Source organism: Mycothermus thermophilus (genome assembly GCF_041956435.1).
Source record: "Mycothermus thermophilus strain CBS 625.91 unplaced genomic scaffold VTJ04scaffold_8, whole genome shotgun sequence".
Lineage (NCBI taxonomy): Eukaryota > Fungi > Ascomycota > Sordariomycetes > Sordariales > Chaetomiaceae > Mycothermus > Mycothermus thermophilus.
The window spans coordinates 936,590-953,209 of NW_027191434.1; the positions used below are offsets into that span (position 1 = coordinate 936,590).

Consider the following 16,620-nt stretch of genomic DNA (forward strand, 5'->3'; position numbering starts at 1 on the left):
AAGCTTGTTAACGCGAAACGCAACTTGCCCCTTTTCCACTTCGCTGGACGCGTCGAGGAGCGTTTCATTCAGGAGGTCAGGGACGTAGTATTAATTCCTTTGGCAAGTCACCGTCTTTGTTTCACAATCTTCAGCAGAGCCCTAACCCACTTGCAAATACAAACATCATCGAATAAGGTTGGCACCTGCGGCACAGATGAAACATTCGTACACTGATGACATGTAGTAGACCCAAATCCTACCTGGCAATCCCAACAAGGTCCTTTAGCCTCAGTATTCCAAACATCCACATCATAGCCATCGATCGCGAGATCTCATCACGATGGCGCAGGTAACGAACAACACATCCAACACCCCGACTCTCCAGGAAGCGTCAGAACAAATGTGGTTTTCGGCGGCACAAGATATGGGCGTCCCCCCCCCTACGCCGTCGTGGACATCCTCAAGGCCAGCGCAGACAGTTTCGATAAATGCAACCAGGTGCAGCGGATGATGAGGCACCTGCTCGCATCCGGGGCAGTTCTAAGAAGGACCTTGCGAAGGGCATGGGTACGAATATGCGGGGGCTGGAGAGGTACCTTGCTGCCGACTTTGAGGACCCGTCTAGCTTTGCTAGGCCGGCGAGGAAGCAGAGGAAGAGGAGGTATCGCCCTGTGTACAGGGTGTAAATCCAGAGAGAGCCTGTCGTTCACTGACAGATGGTTGGGGCTTTCTCGATACCCGGTATTTACCCTCTCGAGGCCAATATCCATGGTGAGGCTTGGCCATGCTCACAACCGAGCACAGACCGCTGTGATCATCAGCCCCTGCTGTTAGGTGCCTCAGCTCGTCACCGCATGAGCCCCAACAAAGTCCAAACCCGCCAGCGGGGTGCCCTTCGAGTGGTGAAAGTGACTAGGAGCTAAAACATCATCGCTAGATGCTGATTTGTCCAACAAAGCAATGTCTGCGGTTCTGGTCTGAGGCGAGGCTTGTTGGGGTAGTTGGAGCGAGCTTGTCCTTGAGCTCAGCCTCCCACTATTAGTTTGATAATGCAACCCCGCATGCGAAAGCCTCGTTGGTGTACTGCATATGTCTGGGGTTTTCTACCTTTCGTGTGAAAAGGCTGCCTTCCCGCGTCCATATATGGGTTTCAGAGTTCTGTGCATGGTTGCGGAAGAGTAGGAGAGCCAGCAACAATAGTTGGCTCAATTGTGTCCCATAGTACCCCTTAAAATTGCTCATTCACTCACCCTGACCGCTCACCCGCTCCCGCAGACTCTTGAATGAACTTGTCATGCACATTCCGTAAACCACGATGGAGGTCTTCGCGAGCAGCGTCGCCGTTCCTCAGGCGGCGCAAATGCTCAGGAAAACGGTAACCGCCGTCCGTCAACTGTGGCGAGAAGTCAACGATGTCCCCGCCACCATTGAAGACACACTGGGCGAGCTGGAGATGGCCGCCAAATTTATGGAATCTGTGGAGGCTGAGTTCAACACTCCGGGAAGCGCAAGCTCACCAGAGCATGACACGGTGCCGAGCATCCAGCGCCTTGCCATCGAGCGGTGTCGCAAAGTCCACGACGAGATGAAGGGCTTGGTCGCCGACCTTTCTTGCAACATTACTTCTCTCCGGAGCTCGAAGAAGATGATTGCCAGGGCGAAAGTGGTGCTGAAGAAAGAGGACCTTGAGAACTATGATCGCCGACTGCGAAAGGCGCTGAGGTTTTTGGACTCGGCGATACAACTCTGCATAGCGTAAGTGGGAGTGATGGAAATTGATCTTTGCTTTGCTAGATCGGTTTGCTCACCACCAGGATCTTTGAAACAGCTCCTCAGTGAAACAGCAACCAACAATCATTGCGGCCGAGGTGGCCCAATCTTAGCCTCTCAGAAACCGCATGCCAGCACGAAGTCAGACTCGGAACCGGCTGCTGAACAAGGGGAGAGACAGACACATTACAGCCGGTATGTTGCCGGTACTGAGGGCATCTTGCCACGTCCCCCGTCCGAGCGAGGTGCCCTGCGCGACAGGTCCACCCGGTTTTCTACCTCCGTACTGAGGGCCATCGGGTTGTCTTGGAGAGTCGTGGAAAAACAAAACATCCCGGCCCTTCCCCCAACGAAATGTATGTGGGGTCAACTGTCTCTAGGCTTCCTAGCATTCGGTTGATACGCTGGCTGACTGATCTTTTTGTGTTCAAGCTTACTACGTCCAGTTCACACCCCCAACTTGGCTCCTGAGCAAAGCATGGGAGTTACAACTGTCCCTTGCCTCTTCAGGTTGGACGTTCGGCATCAGGTCATACGTCGTTATTCCGGAAGAGTCCAAGGTGTTTCGAGTGCTCGAAAATGGGACTCTGGACCAGCTGTTCAAACTTTTCCGCGATGGCGTTGCGTCCCCATTCTCCAAAGACCGGTTTGGTAACACTCTATTGCATGTAAGTATCCAAAGAGAATTAACATGGTCATGTTCGCGTGATTTGATTCTGACCTACCGGGCAGCATTGCATGTCCTATCGCATGGAGTTTGTCGAGCCTCTCATGAGAGCGTGTTATTCGTCCGCCGACCTCCTTGTCAAGAACGATTTTGGGTACACACCCTTTGACACGTATGCCCAGTCCATTGTCGGCCAAAATTGCGACGTCACGGTCCATCGCTTCCTTCTCTCACTTGGTGTGTACGATGACCTTTGCGCCAACGTTGACCTACATCACTTCGATGACGACACCGAAGTCTCGTGGGCGCGAGCATCCGCCATCATGCTCCGAGGTGCGCAACATTTTGAGTCGATACGCTCGGCTTTCTTTCCAAAATTCTACGAATGGCCCAAGAACAAGCGGGCGATTCCGACCCTTAGCCACCTGGAGTGGAAGTCGGTAGACCCCAGGGTGATTCCTCGGTTCTTCCACAACAGCGATACCTGGCGTATTGAGGACATCCATCAAGAGCTCGATGGTCAGAGCCCCTTCGAGAAAGTCGCAGATGAATGGGCCATGTTCGCGTGGAATTCCATCAGGCGCAATAGCGATGAGGATAGCCGCAAAGAGGCCCGGAGGGGCTGGTGGAGGGTCCGATATCTCTTCTGGACCATGGCCGCCATCATGGACGTCAGCGAGCTGACGTACGGTCCCAAGGATGCAGAGTTTTGGGCAAAGAGCTATTCACTCTTACTCGAAACGCTGTGGACATCAGTCCATGCGATCGCCTCGCTGTGCGATGAGCATTGTCCAAATCCAAACTGCCCTTCGCGTATTGTCACGGATGTCAGCGATGGGTTCTTTGCTGATGAGCCGCCGCCAACCTCTACGACAACTGCCAGAGAGAACTGGCTACAGGACCTGCGACAGCTACTACACGTATGGGTTGGCGATATCAAGCACGCCGGGCACGACCTTGTTGCGTACGGACAGGCCGAAGCGGCTGCCTTTGAGCTCATTGATCCTTTCCCCACCTACCCCCGCCAGGAACTCTCAGAGTGCTACCAACAGGACGGGGAATGGTGTCGACGGAAGCTCTTCTACGAAATCAAAGGCATCAAGTACGGGCCTGAACCGGAGGATTGGGATTTTATACTGGATTTTGTCGGTGAGGAGGATGAGGAAGTCATCGAGCTCCTGAAAGACCTTTTCACAGGACACATCACTGCAAACTTGCTGGACCAAGCCCTAGGGGACTTGGGCAGCGATGAGCCAGACGATGAGTATAAACACGCTGAAGAAGAAGAGGAGCAGTTTTGGGATGCCGAAGATGGACAGGAGAATCTGGGTAAAGTTCCTGATGAGGGTGTGATGAGACTGCTCATGCCCGGTGCCTGGGTTGATGACCCGGTAGAAGAGGATCCAGTGGAGGCGGTGATGAAGGATAACAATGCGGCAGCCAAATTTTTCATTAGGACACAGCCGTGGTTGCAACAGGTGCTGAAGGGGTATTGCCAGATGAATGGGCTGCCCTTCAACGAGTGGTGGAAAGAGGAACAGGAGGTAGGTCCTCAGGACGAAGATAGGAAGCAGAAAGAACGCCAAGTGCAGATAGAGGACGACGTTGATTGAGATGTAAGACAACTTGAGGTTGGTGGATGGACAAAACGGCATTCCTGAGCTGTAACTGAGCTGATTGCGGATGATCACATTGAGGCAACGAGTCCGGGTGATGGAGGTAATCAGAGGTTAAGTCCGTCATGATGTGGGGTGGTGCTACAAGTACATGCAACGGTGAATCACCAAGCATGTCGCGACACAGCCGGTGGATCAAGCACGTTTTAGTATCGACAACGAGCTTGAGCTCATCAGAACGCGACAGAGTTCCCAGTTCCGTACATTAATACCATCCACCTTCTGAACCGGCCATCTTGATCATCCTGGCCATGTCTCACGGGCATTGAATCACAAGGGGTGGTCCACCAAGCCTCAGGACTTGGTTCTTGTCTTTCAGTGCTTTCCGTTAGCCTTCATGCGCTCCAGAAGCCGCTCCGCATTAGCCTCGGCCAACTCCTGCAACTTGCGCATAATCTTGATGCCTTTCGGGAATTCATGAAAGCAGCCCGTGAGATTGACCGACGCGATCTCATACTGATGGTACTCGACCTCGTTATTGTTCTCATCAATGGGCTTTGCATAGTGCGCATAAAAGACGATCCTCATTCCATAAATGACGAACGTGAAGACCTTTGTGCAGGTCCAGCATTCCTGCATGTTGATGGCCGCCAGAGCCTTCTTCCTCAAGTAGACACAGGCGGCGCCGATGTATGCGCTTCGCAAGACTGCCTCTTGCATAGTTGTCTCCGAGCCAACCCACTCGCCAGCGAAATGTGGGAGCGTGTTTGAGTCGGGGTTACCAGGCGTCATTGCAGCGCCTGGGATGCGCTCATCCACGGGGAAGGGGAGGAAGTTCGACAACTGGAAGCCCTCAACATAGCCAGCCTAGGGCAGCGGCAGACCGTCAGTGAAATTTGCATCTCTGGGAAATCCCTGAAAAGGCTTGTTGATGGCCCTTGGATATTTGGCACCCATGGTGGGTCGGAGCAGGTCTCTGCCCACTTCAAAGGCGAGCGTGCTGCTGTCCATGCTCTTCTCAGACATGTTCAGGCAGCGGGCAAAAATGATACCGCAAACGTCGGGATTTTCGCCCTCCGCGAGGTACTTGCGCAGCATGTCCATGTTGCCTGGGGCGGTGCTAAAGGGGTGGGTGCGGATTCCGTTCTTCGCAACAGTCATCGAAAACTTGGCCGGAGTGAGTGACTTGGGCACCCAGGCGGACTCGGGGGCCGGGCGACTGGCATCTTGCTGTTCGGTGGGAATGTTGGTGGAAGCATTGACCTTGGTAGGCGCCTGTCCTGACTGTGAGGTGTCAGCAGTAAGTTCAATGGGAATTGGATTAATGCAGTGATTGATGAGGAGGATGACGAACCTCGACCTGGGCCAACTGAGGATTTGCACCAGAACCGCTCGACTGGGGAATTAAGCCCTGGTCTTCCATGTTGTTGGCAAAAGTGCCAGTCAAAGCGCCGAACATGCACGACATTGTGATCAACCAGCAGGAGAGTCACCACAACCTCAACCCAGAGGTGGCAGAGTCAGTGGCAGCGGTAGGTGACTTCTGAGGTCGGTCGAGTGTTTGACCACGGGAGATCAAACCAAAAGCGGAAGACCCTCGAGTCGTTCAAGGGTAGCCCGGAGGATGTGGTTGAAAGTGGGGGAAAGTTGACTGACGAAAAGGACTCGTTGAATTGAAAGAACAAAAGAAGAAAAGGTGAGAATGAGGAAGCTGAACTGGATTCAGAAAAAAACCAACCAGGAATAGGCTTCCCAAAAACGCGTGACTCGAAGTTTGTGTTGACGAGATATCAGTCGTCAGAGAAGCATGGAAAGGAATAAATGGTTTTGGGGGGTGAGAAAGTGAACGAAGTCAGGGCGGCGCCTGGATTGTTGACCCCGGGGCAAAAAATCTTAAACCCTAATAGTCTTTGCCTTACGACCTAACAGGCTCCCAGCAGTAAGGGTGTTGCCATGCCTGAGGCTTCTGGAGTTTGACTTCCTTGAGGTATATCCCGTGTCCTTACGTGCTCCAGAGCCAGGGGTATCAGAGGAGAAAGATCAAGACTCCTGGGCTGTCATTCAAAATCAAAAGCCCACACCCATTTCCCATCTTTCTCCTCCAAACACAGGCATTTACCCGCAATCAACCCCTCCTTCAGTCCATCTGACAAAGGATCCTTCCCGTCCGCATGTGCCTGCTTACGTCTCTCCTCAGGCCATGTTGTGATGTCCAAGTTATCACCACCCATAGCCATTTCCGAGTTCTTCACACCAGCCGCCGACGACGGAATCCCTCCGTATTGCTTCTTGTACCTTGATAAGGCCGAGGTGAAATTGAACGGATCAGGGTCATATCGCCCATCCAAGCCCCGACCTGGGAGGTCATGATGGCCTGCCGCAACCGCCGCCTCGACGGCATCTCTGATGCCTAATCTGCCGTTAAGCTTCAGCTCATCAGACACATCCCACTCGCGCAGCACATAGGCGAAGACTGTGCCGTCAAACGCGTGTGGGCGCCACCAGCGGTTTGCTGACTTTGGGCTGATGGGTGCACGGGCACTGGAACGGAGCACGTTGTAGTGCGTTCGTGCATAATGAGCCCACGAGAGGACGTGGCCGTAGACTACGCCCAGGCTGGGCAGGTCTTCCACATTTAAGCGGCCCTCGCAATCTAGGCGAGCGAACATTGTAAGGAAGAGACGGCCGATCAGTTGAAAGGTGGCGTCGATGATGTTGCGGCCGCCCGGGATGCTGTAGAGTTCACACGTCAGTGCATGCCATGGCATCGTCAGAGCGGGAGATGAGTGTGCATCAACATATTATTTACTCACGTATGGATTGCCAGCGACGACTCGAGGTTCAGAAAGAGCGCCAGGGCCTCGCAAATCGCCCACTGGTCTCGAACACCATTCCGGAACTCGACAAAGTCGAGAGTCAGGTTCTGGAGGACTTCAAGCACACCGTATCCTTTATGCGTGTTAAATGTGCGCATATCAAAGTGCTCGGGTGACCGCAAGCCAACCAGAATCCAACGAGCGGAACCTCATCAGACCTGCAAAAGAGATCCTCCAGGGATGCTCAGGGTGTAGGAAGTAGGGTTTCAAGCACCAGCAAGTTTTACCATCATCACATTTGGGGGGGTTTCTGCTCCGGCGCCAAGGTTGCTTGTTCAGCATTCAGGTTTTCAAATGGTGTTGAGTTCCCTTCCTCACCTCAGCTGCGTCGCTTGAGATTCCTGATCGCTCCTCCGACGCATGGGAGGGTTCTGGCTCCGGACTGTACGGGAAGCGGCAGGTACTGATGAATTCATAGGTCCGTGGAGCCTTGAGGTCCAGTATGTACTGGAAGAGGAAGAGGTCCTTTTTGTACCGAGTTTCGATGTTCCCTGAAGCTGAGATGGCAGCCCAACGCCGTTTGACGGCAGGCCGCTGGGGCTGTGCGTCCTCACCGTCACTGAATGGATCGTAATTATCCGGTGCGGGCCGTTTCCGCGGCATTTCGATTCTGGGTAGTAATATGTAGGCTGAATGAAGGCAGTCGAGGTTGGACCAGTTCGTGAGATCGTGAGATGATTTTGACGCGTCACCACGCAGACAAACACGTCTTTGATGGAGTTCAGACAAACAACTCAGGAAGCAGGGGTATCCGGGAACTCCAGGAAGCAGGGAGAAGGAGTATCATCAGCATCGTGTGCTGAGCCAATCGAAGGTGAATAGGTCAAAGGAGTCCCAGTTGCTAGTTCGGAGTTTCCTTTACAAGAAACCAGGACGGATGCATCACTTGGAGCATTCCTAGCGCAGGCGCCTCGGGTACCTGACCCAGGTGTTGTTGCTTCCAGGAACTTGATCTGGAGAGATGGGAGGAACACAGTCTTGAGGGGGTTAGGGTTAGCTATGATCTACTCAGGAGTGATTGTTTGCTGGTGTCATCTCCGGACCCCTCCCATTCAGGTAAGTAACTGAGTCAGAGTGGAACATGGGAGAACACAACCTGGGAACCGCGTGGCGCTTAGGTGCTAAAGTGGATGTTTGGTCATACCTGAGTTGGTAGTGCATTTTCGCCTGACGGTGAACTGGAAATCCAACGTGGCGTCTTGAGCATTCAACCACGCCTCGAAATCAAACCTCTCAAACAAGGTTCTGGGGAAAGGTTGCGGGACCCGGATGTGGCTTAGCATGCATGAATGGGGTAAGTCGCGTTACATTTCAGCCCCACCATGCGCAGTTGGTTGTGAGGCAGATGGGAAGCCTGAGACCGACTTCGAACTTGGATCTAGAAATGGCTATCTCTTCCCAGTCCATGCAGTATGATAACGCTGGTCAAGATTGTTGTCCTCTTAGTTTCCTTTGAGCTTTCGTCAAGATCCAACCTGGACTGGACCCGTTGCATGGTGCTCCCCTGGAAGACATGCAAGAAGATTGCGAAGAAACCCACCTGCCCTTTGGTCAAGGACAGCTCTCAGAGCTTGTTAGATATCTTGAACTGGAGACCCAATTCTGCAGCAACAATACGGTGCAACATATTTTCTACGCTCGGGGATCCAGTGCTAAGAATCGTTGTCAGAAACTTGTGGAGAAATGGGTACGCGTACGCAACCTGGGGAGCGGCAGCTTTGGCTCTTGTGGCTTGAGCGATGCGACCAGACGGTCCGCAAAGAATGTCCAGGGGTCCGGGCCGTCAAGGAGATCAAAGTCCATCCGAGATTGGCATCCGCAGTGGGACGTGAACTCGAGGCCATGGCCAAGTTTTCGCATCACCGGGTAAGGATGACAATGCAATGGTCATAGGGTCCTTGATGTTGAGGGGTTAACAGGATATGACAGTTCGAGCCCTGCTTTGTCAAGTTCTACGGCTGGTTCAGGGGAAGCGAGTCGATCTTCATCACCATGGAATATATCAGCCATGGAGACTTGCGTCGCCACTTCCGGCAGCCTCTTCCGGAAGACGAGGCTCAGACGATTGCCCGTCAGCTCGTGGATGCTCTACGATACATGCACGAGAACAGATACATACATCGAGACCTTAAACCTGAGGTGTGTATCCTATCTCAACCAGGCTGCACATGACCCAATCTTGCAACACAAGCTAATGGCACTGCGGTGTTGATGGTCCAGAATATCCTCGTTGTCTCCACGGGTCCTGACTGGCTGGTACAGCTTTCAGATTTCGGCATCAGCAAGCGTCTGGAGGAAGGCCATACTATGCACGCGACTATGCGGCAAGGAACGCTGGGCTATATCGCTCCTGAGCTCCTGGGCTTTGTTGCCGAAAAGCGATATCCCTACGCCGTCGACATGTGGTCACTGGGAGCCGTTGTATACCGGATGCTCACAGGATGGGAGTTCCTACCGGAGCTCGATGACACGCGCGAATATGTCGATGGTAAGAGGGAATTCCCACCAAGTGCCCTCAAAGCTGTGGGGTTGTCGAACTTGGGACTCGATTTCTTGCGACTCCTATTATGTCCAGACCCTAAGGCAAGGATGACAGTCATCGATGCTGACCAGCATTCTTGGATGTCATTTGCCCCAAGCTTGGATAGCTCAAAGCAGGCGCCGGGTGACAATCTTGAACTTCCTGGCAACTTTTCGCCTGAGGGTACAAACCTGGGGAGGGCCAACTCAGTTGTTCCCCAGGTAACCGAGCAGTCTGTACCGTCGGCACGATGGACGTGGGAAACAAACGAACCCCCATTGCGTGGCACAGTGGACAGCGCCAGCACTGGTCTTAATCTGAGCGACACCAAGTCTACCGCATCGGTTGACATCTATGACGCGCCACAAACGCTACATGCACACAAACAGACAATTGATGAGGCACAGTCGTCAATCAGAGCTTCACCGTTACATGCATACAAAGAGACGATAGTCGACGAAGAGTTGACAACCAAAGCTTCGCCGTTACATGCACAAAAACAGACGGTTGATGGCGAAGAGTCGACAATTAATGCTTCACCATTAGATGCATCCAAAGAGACGATTGATGACGAAATGTCGACAATCAGAGCTTCACCGCAACCACCCCCAAACATAAAGGAACCAGACACACTACCCCGGCTGGCTTATCGAAGTTTGGAAATTATTGACTCGGACTCGGATGGCTTGGATGATTTGGAAGAGGGCTCTCGGACACCACCGCCTCAGGTTCCAGAAAGCCCCTTCCATCGTCCAGATTCATCGATTGATACGTCGGTGGCCCCTCGGACTGGACCCTACCGGCCATCCGATGGTGACAGAATTGCCCTGGAAATCAGGTGGCTAGGAGCGCCAACTGACACGCTGTTCTTGGGCCCTGGCCCCCGGGTCGAAATCCGCGATACGTTTGTACGATGCTTCTCCTGCGGCGATCGCCGATGGGCTAAACGTGGACCAGCCCCGCTGTTCTACCCGGTCAAAATAAAAGGCGACCCTACCAAAGCGAAGCCTTTCTTTCGCTGTCATGTCTCATGCGAAGGTCACAGCATCTGCGCTACCTGCTTAGATGTGGCCATGAGAGACTGGATCATCCGAGGCGACAAGAGGTTACCTCGCTGCGCACGCGGTTACGTGCTTGAGTACAGGAAGCACATGGAACGATATCTTTTGCCTGGTCATCCCATGTTATGGGTTGGGACAGCCTACATGGCTCTAACCTATACCATGATGACGAACGCCGATAACTGTTGTACATTGCCAGTGTGCCAAGTGTTCTCATCTTTGCCCCCGACCCCCTTGATTATTGACACTGACTCCGGGGTGGGGTGGAGAGAGTGCATCCTCTGTGAACGCCAGTATTGTGCGTTCTGTCTGCAGCCCTGTTGTGAGAGCGAGTGGCACGAAGCAGGACCTGGAAGCACTTGCTATCTGGAGGCTCTTATTGCGGATGTGAGAGCCGAGTTATCAGTCGGGAAGATGGAGTTGCAAGTCAAAAAGGCAGTTCTATACATGTCCAGGATTGACAAAGAGGGCCTGTGTGATTTTTACGATTACTATCGGTCTGTGCAAAAGAAGGAGTCCGGTAGTAACCGCGGTCAAGACACAGACAATGACGACGACGACAATGAGGAGGAGGAGGAGGAGGAGGAGGAGGAGGAGGAGGAGGCCGAACAGGAGGAGGACGACGAACACCATGATGATGACCATGATGATTAATGAGCTGGAGTGTTCGGGGAAGGGAGATAACCAAAGCCGACTTGAAACAGGACCGCTCTGGAATACCGATGTGGAAGATGCGTCAGGGCTAGGCAGACACGACTTGAGACGTCATCATCAATCCCGCTCGCTTTTGCTTGACAGAGTTTGTTTGCTGTTTCCAAGCACCTAGAAATCGTACTCTGTAAGCATATGCTCCGTACTTAACGACTCACGCTAGGACAGAGTACCCCTCACTCTCCGGTGCTGTCCTTGTCCGTCGCTCCTCCTCTAAGCACCATATCTCGAATTTCCTGGCCAGATTCACCACCGGCCTATCGACCGCTCTCCAGAATACATCTGCCGCCCAGATCACAAAGGGGCTCAACAGGAAGAGCCCAATAATCCAACCCACAACAATTTGCCTCGGCGTCTCCATCCCCAAAACCCCCTGCACTCCCCTTCCGCGGGAGCCATCTTCCTTGGTCGGATACCCCATGATCGGATCACCGAGCAAGTCCGAAACAGCTCCGTGACAGATGTACATGGCGAAGCTGATGTCCCCGCAGTACTGGGCCACAGATGTCTCAAAGAGGCGCCGCACCCATGACAGCTCGCCAACAGCCCAGACAACTCCCGCGGCCGCCAGTGCAAACCAGAACTTCTGCGGTCCCTCGACGTCGCCAAGCTCGGTGGCAAACGGCTCCGGGGTCCAGGATATGAGAGTCCGAATGATGGGTGATCGGGACTCCTCGAACGTAGGCCACCCGGTGATGAACAGGCAGGCGACGAGCGCCGTGACCTGGAGTAGGCGCATGCCCCAGTGGCCCAGTGCCCTGATCAGACGGACAGTCCTCCGGCTGAAGGTTTTAATACCATTCACCGCCTTCACCCTGTTCATCGCTGCGTGTGGCCCAGTCCGATCAACGTCTCCCAACTCATCCTGACATTCTTCAACCATGGCCAACCCCTTCTCTTCCTCCTCGACTTCCCGGCGAACATGCGTTTCTGCGAGGGCCATGCCGACAAGAAACTCGAACGCCGCCCACCTTCCACACGCCAAACAATACCCCATCCCAGCGCCGACGATCACATTTCTCACAATGTACCTCACTCTGGCCAATGCGAGCAGCACGACAAACAACATCATCGAATGCGCGAGCTCGATCGGGATCGTCCAGAGATGGATGTCGTACCCAGGCGCCATATCCCGATCCCACGCCCACGGCCATGTAATCTCGCGAAACACTGTCTTCGACCAGCCCCTCAGTTCTGCAAGCACGGAGTTGTTCGGCGTTTCGAGCAATCCAGCCTGCTGGAGAATGGCAATGAAGAATGTGGAGATGATAGGCGGAACGAGCAGGCGTGGGGCACGACGGAAGGTGGTCGACGCGAGACTGTCGAGAGCTTTATGGCGGTTGTGGTCGTGGTAGAGACAGCGGAAGGTTTTGTATGAGAGGGCGAAGCCGGAAATAACGAAGAAGATGTGCACCATGGGCCGGCCTGAGAAGAGGACACGGATGAAGGGGAGTTGGAGGAAGGTTGGTTTAGGGTACTTGATTGAGGGTGCTGGGAGCAGTGACGAAGAGACAGTGGTGTTGCTGTTGGCATGAGTTGGGAGGACGACCCCTGCGAGAGGATGTTGGTGTTTCGGTCGGGCTGCCGCATTGGTTTGGTTTGATGGAGGGTCGAGGAGGGTGTATGGCAGGAAGAGTGACGGGAAGGCCCCGGTGTAGTGGTGGATGAAGACGAGCATGGCAGCAATGCCTCGCAGGCCGTCTAGGTAGGCGGTCGAACGTGTTGGTCGGCGGCTTCTTGTTGAGCCGACGGGATGGGAATCATTGGGGTTTGGGAGAAGAGCGTCTGCGATGAAACTGGGGAGCACCGGACGCACCCAACGCCGCCAAAAGCACGACGGGCTGAGCATTGTGATGGATGATGCGATTCCCGATGTGCTCGGCCCTCCGGAGATGAGAAGAACAGTTGTGAGATGAAGGTCACGACGGTGGACATTTTTAGGTTGGTCGGGCTTCTTTGTTGCCGGCTTGACCGGATGGATGGCTACGTGGCTGGGAGACAAACAAAGGCCAGATGAAGATGAACGATGCTGGCTGCACAGTGCAATTCATTTGGAACAGACAGCTTGGAGTGTAAGGCACAAGCATAGAAACCAAGGCATTTGACCCATGGTTCCGGCAATCGTTAATCATGGAAAATCCAGAACAAATCAGCCTACCCACCTTGCGATGAGTGCGTTGCAGGTCGTTGACATGATACTCCGTCATCTGAAATTCGCGGGAGGAGTTGGGTCTTGTCTGCAACGAAGCACCACTTTTCAGCTTCACTGACGAGCAGGACCAATGTTGCAGGAAAGCTTCAGTTGGTCCATCGGATTGTCGTCGGATTTTATCGCTAATTGTCTCTCATTTTTCATAGACCATGACAACGAGAAACAGCTACATATGGAGACCTGGGTGAACAGGTACGAGGATGACACCCCTGACTCCTGCCTCTGTCAACCCAGGACTATTATGCCATCTGTAGAGCCAATATTATCTCTTTGAAAGGCTCCTGAAAGCTCATCTGAGCACTTGTTTGCGTCGGTTAAGTCTGATATCAATCGTGGATGTGGCATTCGTTCACAGAATTTAGAATGCTCGGGGTTGTTGTTGATCGCGTGATCACGTGACGGTCATGTGACTCCCCTCTGCCTCGCCGCCTCCATTCAGACGTTTGGATGGTCTTGGATCTCACCGATAACTCCAGCATCCTCCAACCAAACATACCATTTGCAACTCCGTTTAATCCTTTCCCTTTGGGACAGGGTGCTCGGGACAACAATCATCGGTGATCACTCAATATGGGCCTCCTGAATCTCCCTGACGAGCTGCTGCCGGAGATCGCCAGCCATGTCGTCGTTCCCAGCGTGGTTGATCCCACGGTTGGCATATCTCTGTCAAATCCGGACGGGATCTGCGACTTTATTACTTCAACAGCCCCCGGGACATTTGCCTCACGACAAAATCTTCTGAATTTTGTCCCTCGCCAATCGCCGTCTCAATGCCATCGCCACTTGAGTTTTGTATCGTTCCAACCACATTCGGAACCACGATACCCTGTTTTATTTCCTCCAGCTTTTCCTCAAGTCGCCTCATTTGGCTGAGATGGTTCGCGAACTGTCTTGTGTGGTAGATCTCTCTTTTACACGGGACGATTATGCGGATGAGGACAAATGGGCCCTGAGAAGGCTGTCCATGTCTTTGGACGAGGAGAGAGGCGACAGTGACGTCAAGAACACATTCCGCCGACTTACCAGCGCGAGACCGGACTTGAAATTCGGCATCTCCTGGGTTCTTGAGCAATGGAGAGACTGGCTTGTTATCTCCGATGACACCGCAGAGTATGCTTGCGCGCTACTTCTGTTGCTCACACCCAATGTAGTCACCCTTCGCTTGATGCTGCCCTCCTTCCGCATCAGGCCTTGCGAGTTCTTACGGTCGATTGTTACCTCAGAAGTCGAGCCGCCCTGCTTTCCGCGATTACAGCGACTTCGTCTCACCTCGGATCTACGGGTATTTGACGACGATACCCGACTCCCGGACGTAGCACCCAACAATTCCTGGAAGGCCGTCTGGTTAAGCATGTCGAGTTCTATGGACCGGTCCTTCTGAACGCCGCACTTGTGAATGACGCGTGGGCGTACGTGGAAACGTTGATCCTGCAATACGCTCATATTTCCAGCAGTTGGCTGTACTCTCTCTGCAACGACGTCCACCCGCCCTTGAAGCACCTCGAGATTGAGACGTCGGCTTACAACGACACCAAAATCATCTTAGACAAGAACGCACCGGGACTCAACGAGGCCCTGCAGCTCTGCAGGGGCACGCTCCAGAACCTGTATCTCGGCTATGACGGGAGACTTGACATGGAGCCTTATCTTGGGCCCCAGGGCCGGCTGAATCTTTCTTCCATGGAAGTCTTCACCTCTCTGGTTATCCAAGTTCGGTATCTGTTCAACTCATTGAAGGATATGCGAGACAACAACATTTGCGAACGGCTGCCCCGCTCGCTGCGCACTCTGCGTCTCAATGAAGAGGTCCTTGGCTATCATGATCGCGACCCTTGGTGGGATTGGAGACTTGGCGCGCCCGTACCCCAAGAGCCCGAATACTTTCTTCTGGTAAACAGGGCTATTCTTCAGCTGGGATTTGACAGTTCGGAGTGGCTTCCCAACCTCGTACAGGTCGAGGTTACAAGGTTGTCGCACAGCTGGCAATATCTTGGCTACGCAGAACAGTTGAGATTGAAGTTTGGCAAACAGGGTCGCTTTTCCAAGAAGTGGAGATCCTATTACGACGATGAGCTTAGGAAGTTCACATTCACCCTGAAAAGATAAACGTAGGGGTGAAGTCAGGGTGCCTTGCTTAGTACCAGTATGTACAAGTGATCAACCATGATCCTCCGGGCATATCTGCTGTACGTTTGATTGTTCTGTGTTCGCCCCATAATACTACTTTTGTTTAATCCTGATAGAAGACGGGAAGTGCTGAACGGTGTTCTGGAGAGGACTTCGTGCCATTGGCTTGCTGCGCCTCAGGGTTGGTTGGGTGGGTACGCTCTGCTCAGCCGCCCAGGCACCCCTCCATCATATCACCGCCGAGTCATCAAATCTCTTCCTTGTCACCATCTCACCTCCATCCCAACGGCCAACGCTTTTGCATCAACAAGCCACTGCTGGTTGCCCGCCATGAGCCTGATGAAGTTACCAGATGAACTGCTGGCCGAAATCGCGCGGCATTTAGAGATAAAGGCAATTACGGTGGGGAAGATTTTCGGTCGGCCGGGTGTCTTTGTTGCTCTAGACCAGAGGGTTACGTGGCTGGGAGGAACAAACAAAGCCACACCTGAAGGTGATGCTGTGTGCACAGTGCAATCGGAACAGAAAACCTAACATGATAGAAAGCCATGATGGGTGACATGGGAACAAAGACAGTTTACTTACAGCCCGAGCAGTTATCGTCGCCAATTACAATAATGGTGTGCGCTTGTCTTTGGATCACTTGTACATAAAATGTGCAGGTAGCTCTGGGTCCAGGAGTTCATTTTATTTCCTAAAGTACAGTACCTCTATTCTTTGAACGTAGCAAGAGTGAGCTACATGGGTCTACTGGTAAGTCTAGGATGATGTGAAGGAGAAAAAAAATTAACAAGAAGGACTGTTGGAACAATTCTCCCAGCCTGTCCACGGAAAGAAATATTTCCATACATCAGGTAATTACATAAGGTCAGGGAGGTGGTGTCTTTTTGTCTTACTGCATAGGGTGAGCTGCAGGCAAGCGCGGGAATGAAACGCCCGGAATCTCTCCCGGCAGCTGACGTCTGTCAGTATCATGCTACTTATGCGCAGTGTTTGTCCATTTTCTCGACTGAAATAATGTTTCCGAGAGTTGCACAGCGGTATACTGTGAGTAAATAATGCGGTGCATGTGGACAA

The 16,620-nt window shown here is 53.0% G+C and overlaps 7 protein-coding genes across 7 annotated transcripts; 3 read left to right on the forward strand and 4 right to left on the reverse strand.

Annotated features, from left to right (window-relative positions):
- Positions 1 to 1,297: 1,297 nt before the first annotated feature.
- Positions 1,298 to 4,032, forward strand: VTJ04DRAFT_10828 (uncharacterized protein; the record flags this gene model as incomplete). The annotated part of the gene is made up of 4 exons (XM_069358609.1): positions 1,298 to 1,737; positions 1,888 to 2,108; positions 2,185 to 2,420; positions 2,485 to 4,032. The coding sequence occupies 4 exons, from the start codon at positions 1,298 to 1,300 to the stop codon at positions 4,030 to 4,032; spliced, it is 2,445 nt and encodes an 814-aa protein (XP_069214156.1).
- Positions 4,033 to 4,410: 378 nt separating this feature from the next.
- On the reverse strand, positions 4,411 to 5,503 carry VTJ04DRAFT_10829 (uncharacterized protein; the record flags this gene model as incomplete). The annotated part of the gene is made up of 3 exons (XM_069358610.1): positions 4,411 to 4,902; positions 5,020 to 5,319; positions 5,390 to 5,503. 3 exons carry the CDS (start codon positions 5,501 to 5,503, stop codon positions 4,411 to 4,413), a joined length of 906 nt encoding a protein of 301 aa, XP_069214157.1.
- Positions 5,504 to 6,092: 589 nt separating this feature from the next.
- Positions 6,093 to 7,009, reverse strand: VTJ04DRAFT_10830 (uncharacterized protein; the record flags this gene model as incomplete). Its single annotated transcript, XM_069358612.1, has 2 exons — positions 6,093 to 6,768; positions 6,849 to 7,009. The coding sequence occupies 2 exons, from the start codon at positions 7,007 to 7,009 to the stop codon at positions 6,093 to 6,095; spliced, it is 837 nt and encodes a 278-aa protein (XP_069214158.1).
- A 134-nt stretch (positions 7,010 to 7,143) lies between these two features.
- Positions 7,144 to 7,514, reverse strand: VTJ04DRAFT_10831 (uncharacterized protein; the record flags this gene model as incomplete). Its single annotated transcript, XM_069358613.1, has 2 exons — positions 7,144 to 7,161; positions 7,230 to 7,514. The coding sequence occupies 2 exons, from the start codon at positions 7,512 to 7,514 to the stop codon at positions 7,144 to 7,146; spliced, it is 303 nt and encodes a 100-aa protein (XP_069214159.1).
- Positions 7,515 to 8,594: 1,080 nt separating this feature from the next.
- Positions 8,595 to 11,147, forward strand: VTJ04DRAFT_10832 (uncharacterized protein; the record flags this gene model as incomplete). The annotated part of the gene is made up of 5 exons (XM_069358614.1): positions 8,595 to 8,777; positions 8,841 to 9,050; positions 9,132 to 9,399; positions 10,189 to 10,340; positions 10,809 to 11,147. 5 exons carry the CDS (start codon positions 8,595 to 8,597, stop codon positions 11,145 to 11,147), a joined length of 1,152 nt encoding a protein of 383 aa, XP_069214160.1.
- A 211-nt stretch (positions 11,148 to 11,358) lies between these two features.
- VTJ04DRAFT_10833 (uncharacterized protein) lies at positions 11,359 to 13,053 on the reverse strand (the record flags this gene model as incomplete). Its single annotated transcript, XM_069358615.1, has 1 exon — positions 11,359 to 13,053. The coding sequence occupies one exon, from the start codon at positions 13,051 to 13,053 to the stop codon at positions 11,359 to 11,361; it is 1,695 nt and encodes a 564-aa protein (XP_069214161.1).
- A 1,327-nt stretch (positions 13,054 to 14,380) lies between these two features.
- Positions 14,381 to 15,522, forward strand: VTJ04DRAFT_10834 (uncharacterized protein; the record flags this gene model as incomplete). The annotated part of the gene is made up of 2 exons (XM_069358616.1): positions 14,381 to 14,613; positions 14,733 to 15,522. The coding sequence occupies 2 exons, from the start codon at positions 14,381 to 14,383 to the stop codon at positions 15,520 to 15,522; spliced, it is 1,023 nt and encodes a 340-aa protein (XP_069214162.1).
- Between the last annotated feature and the right edge of the window lie 1,098 nt (positions 15,523 to 16,620).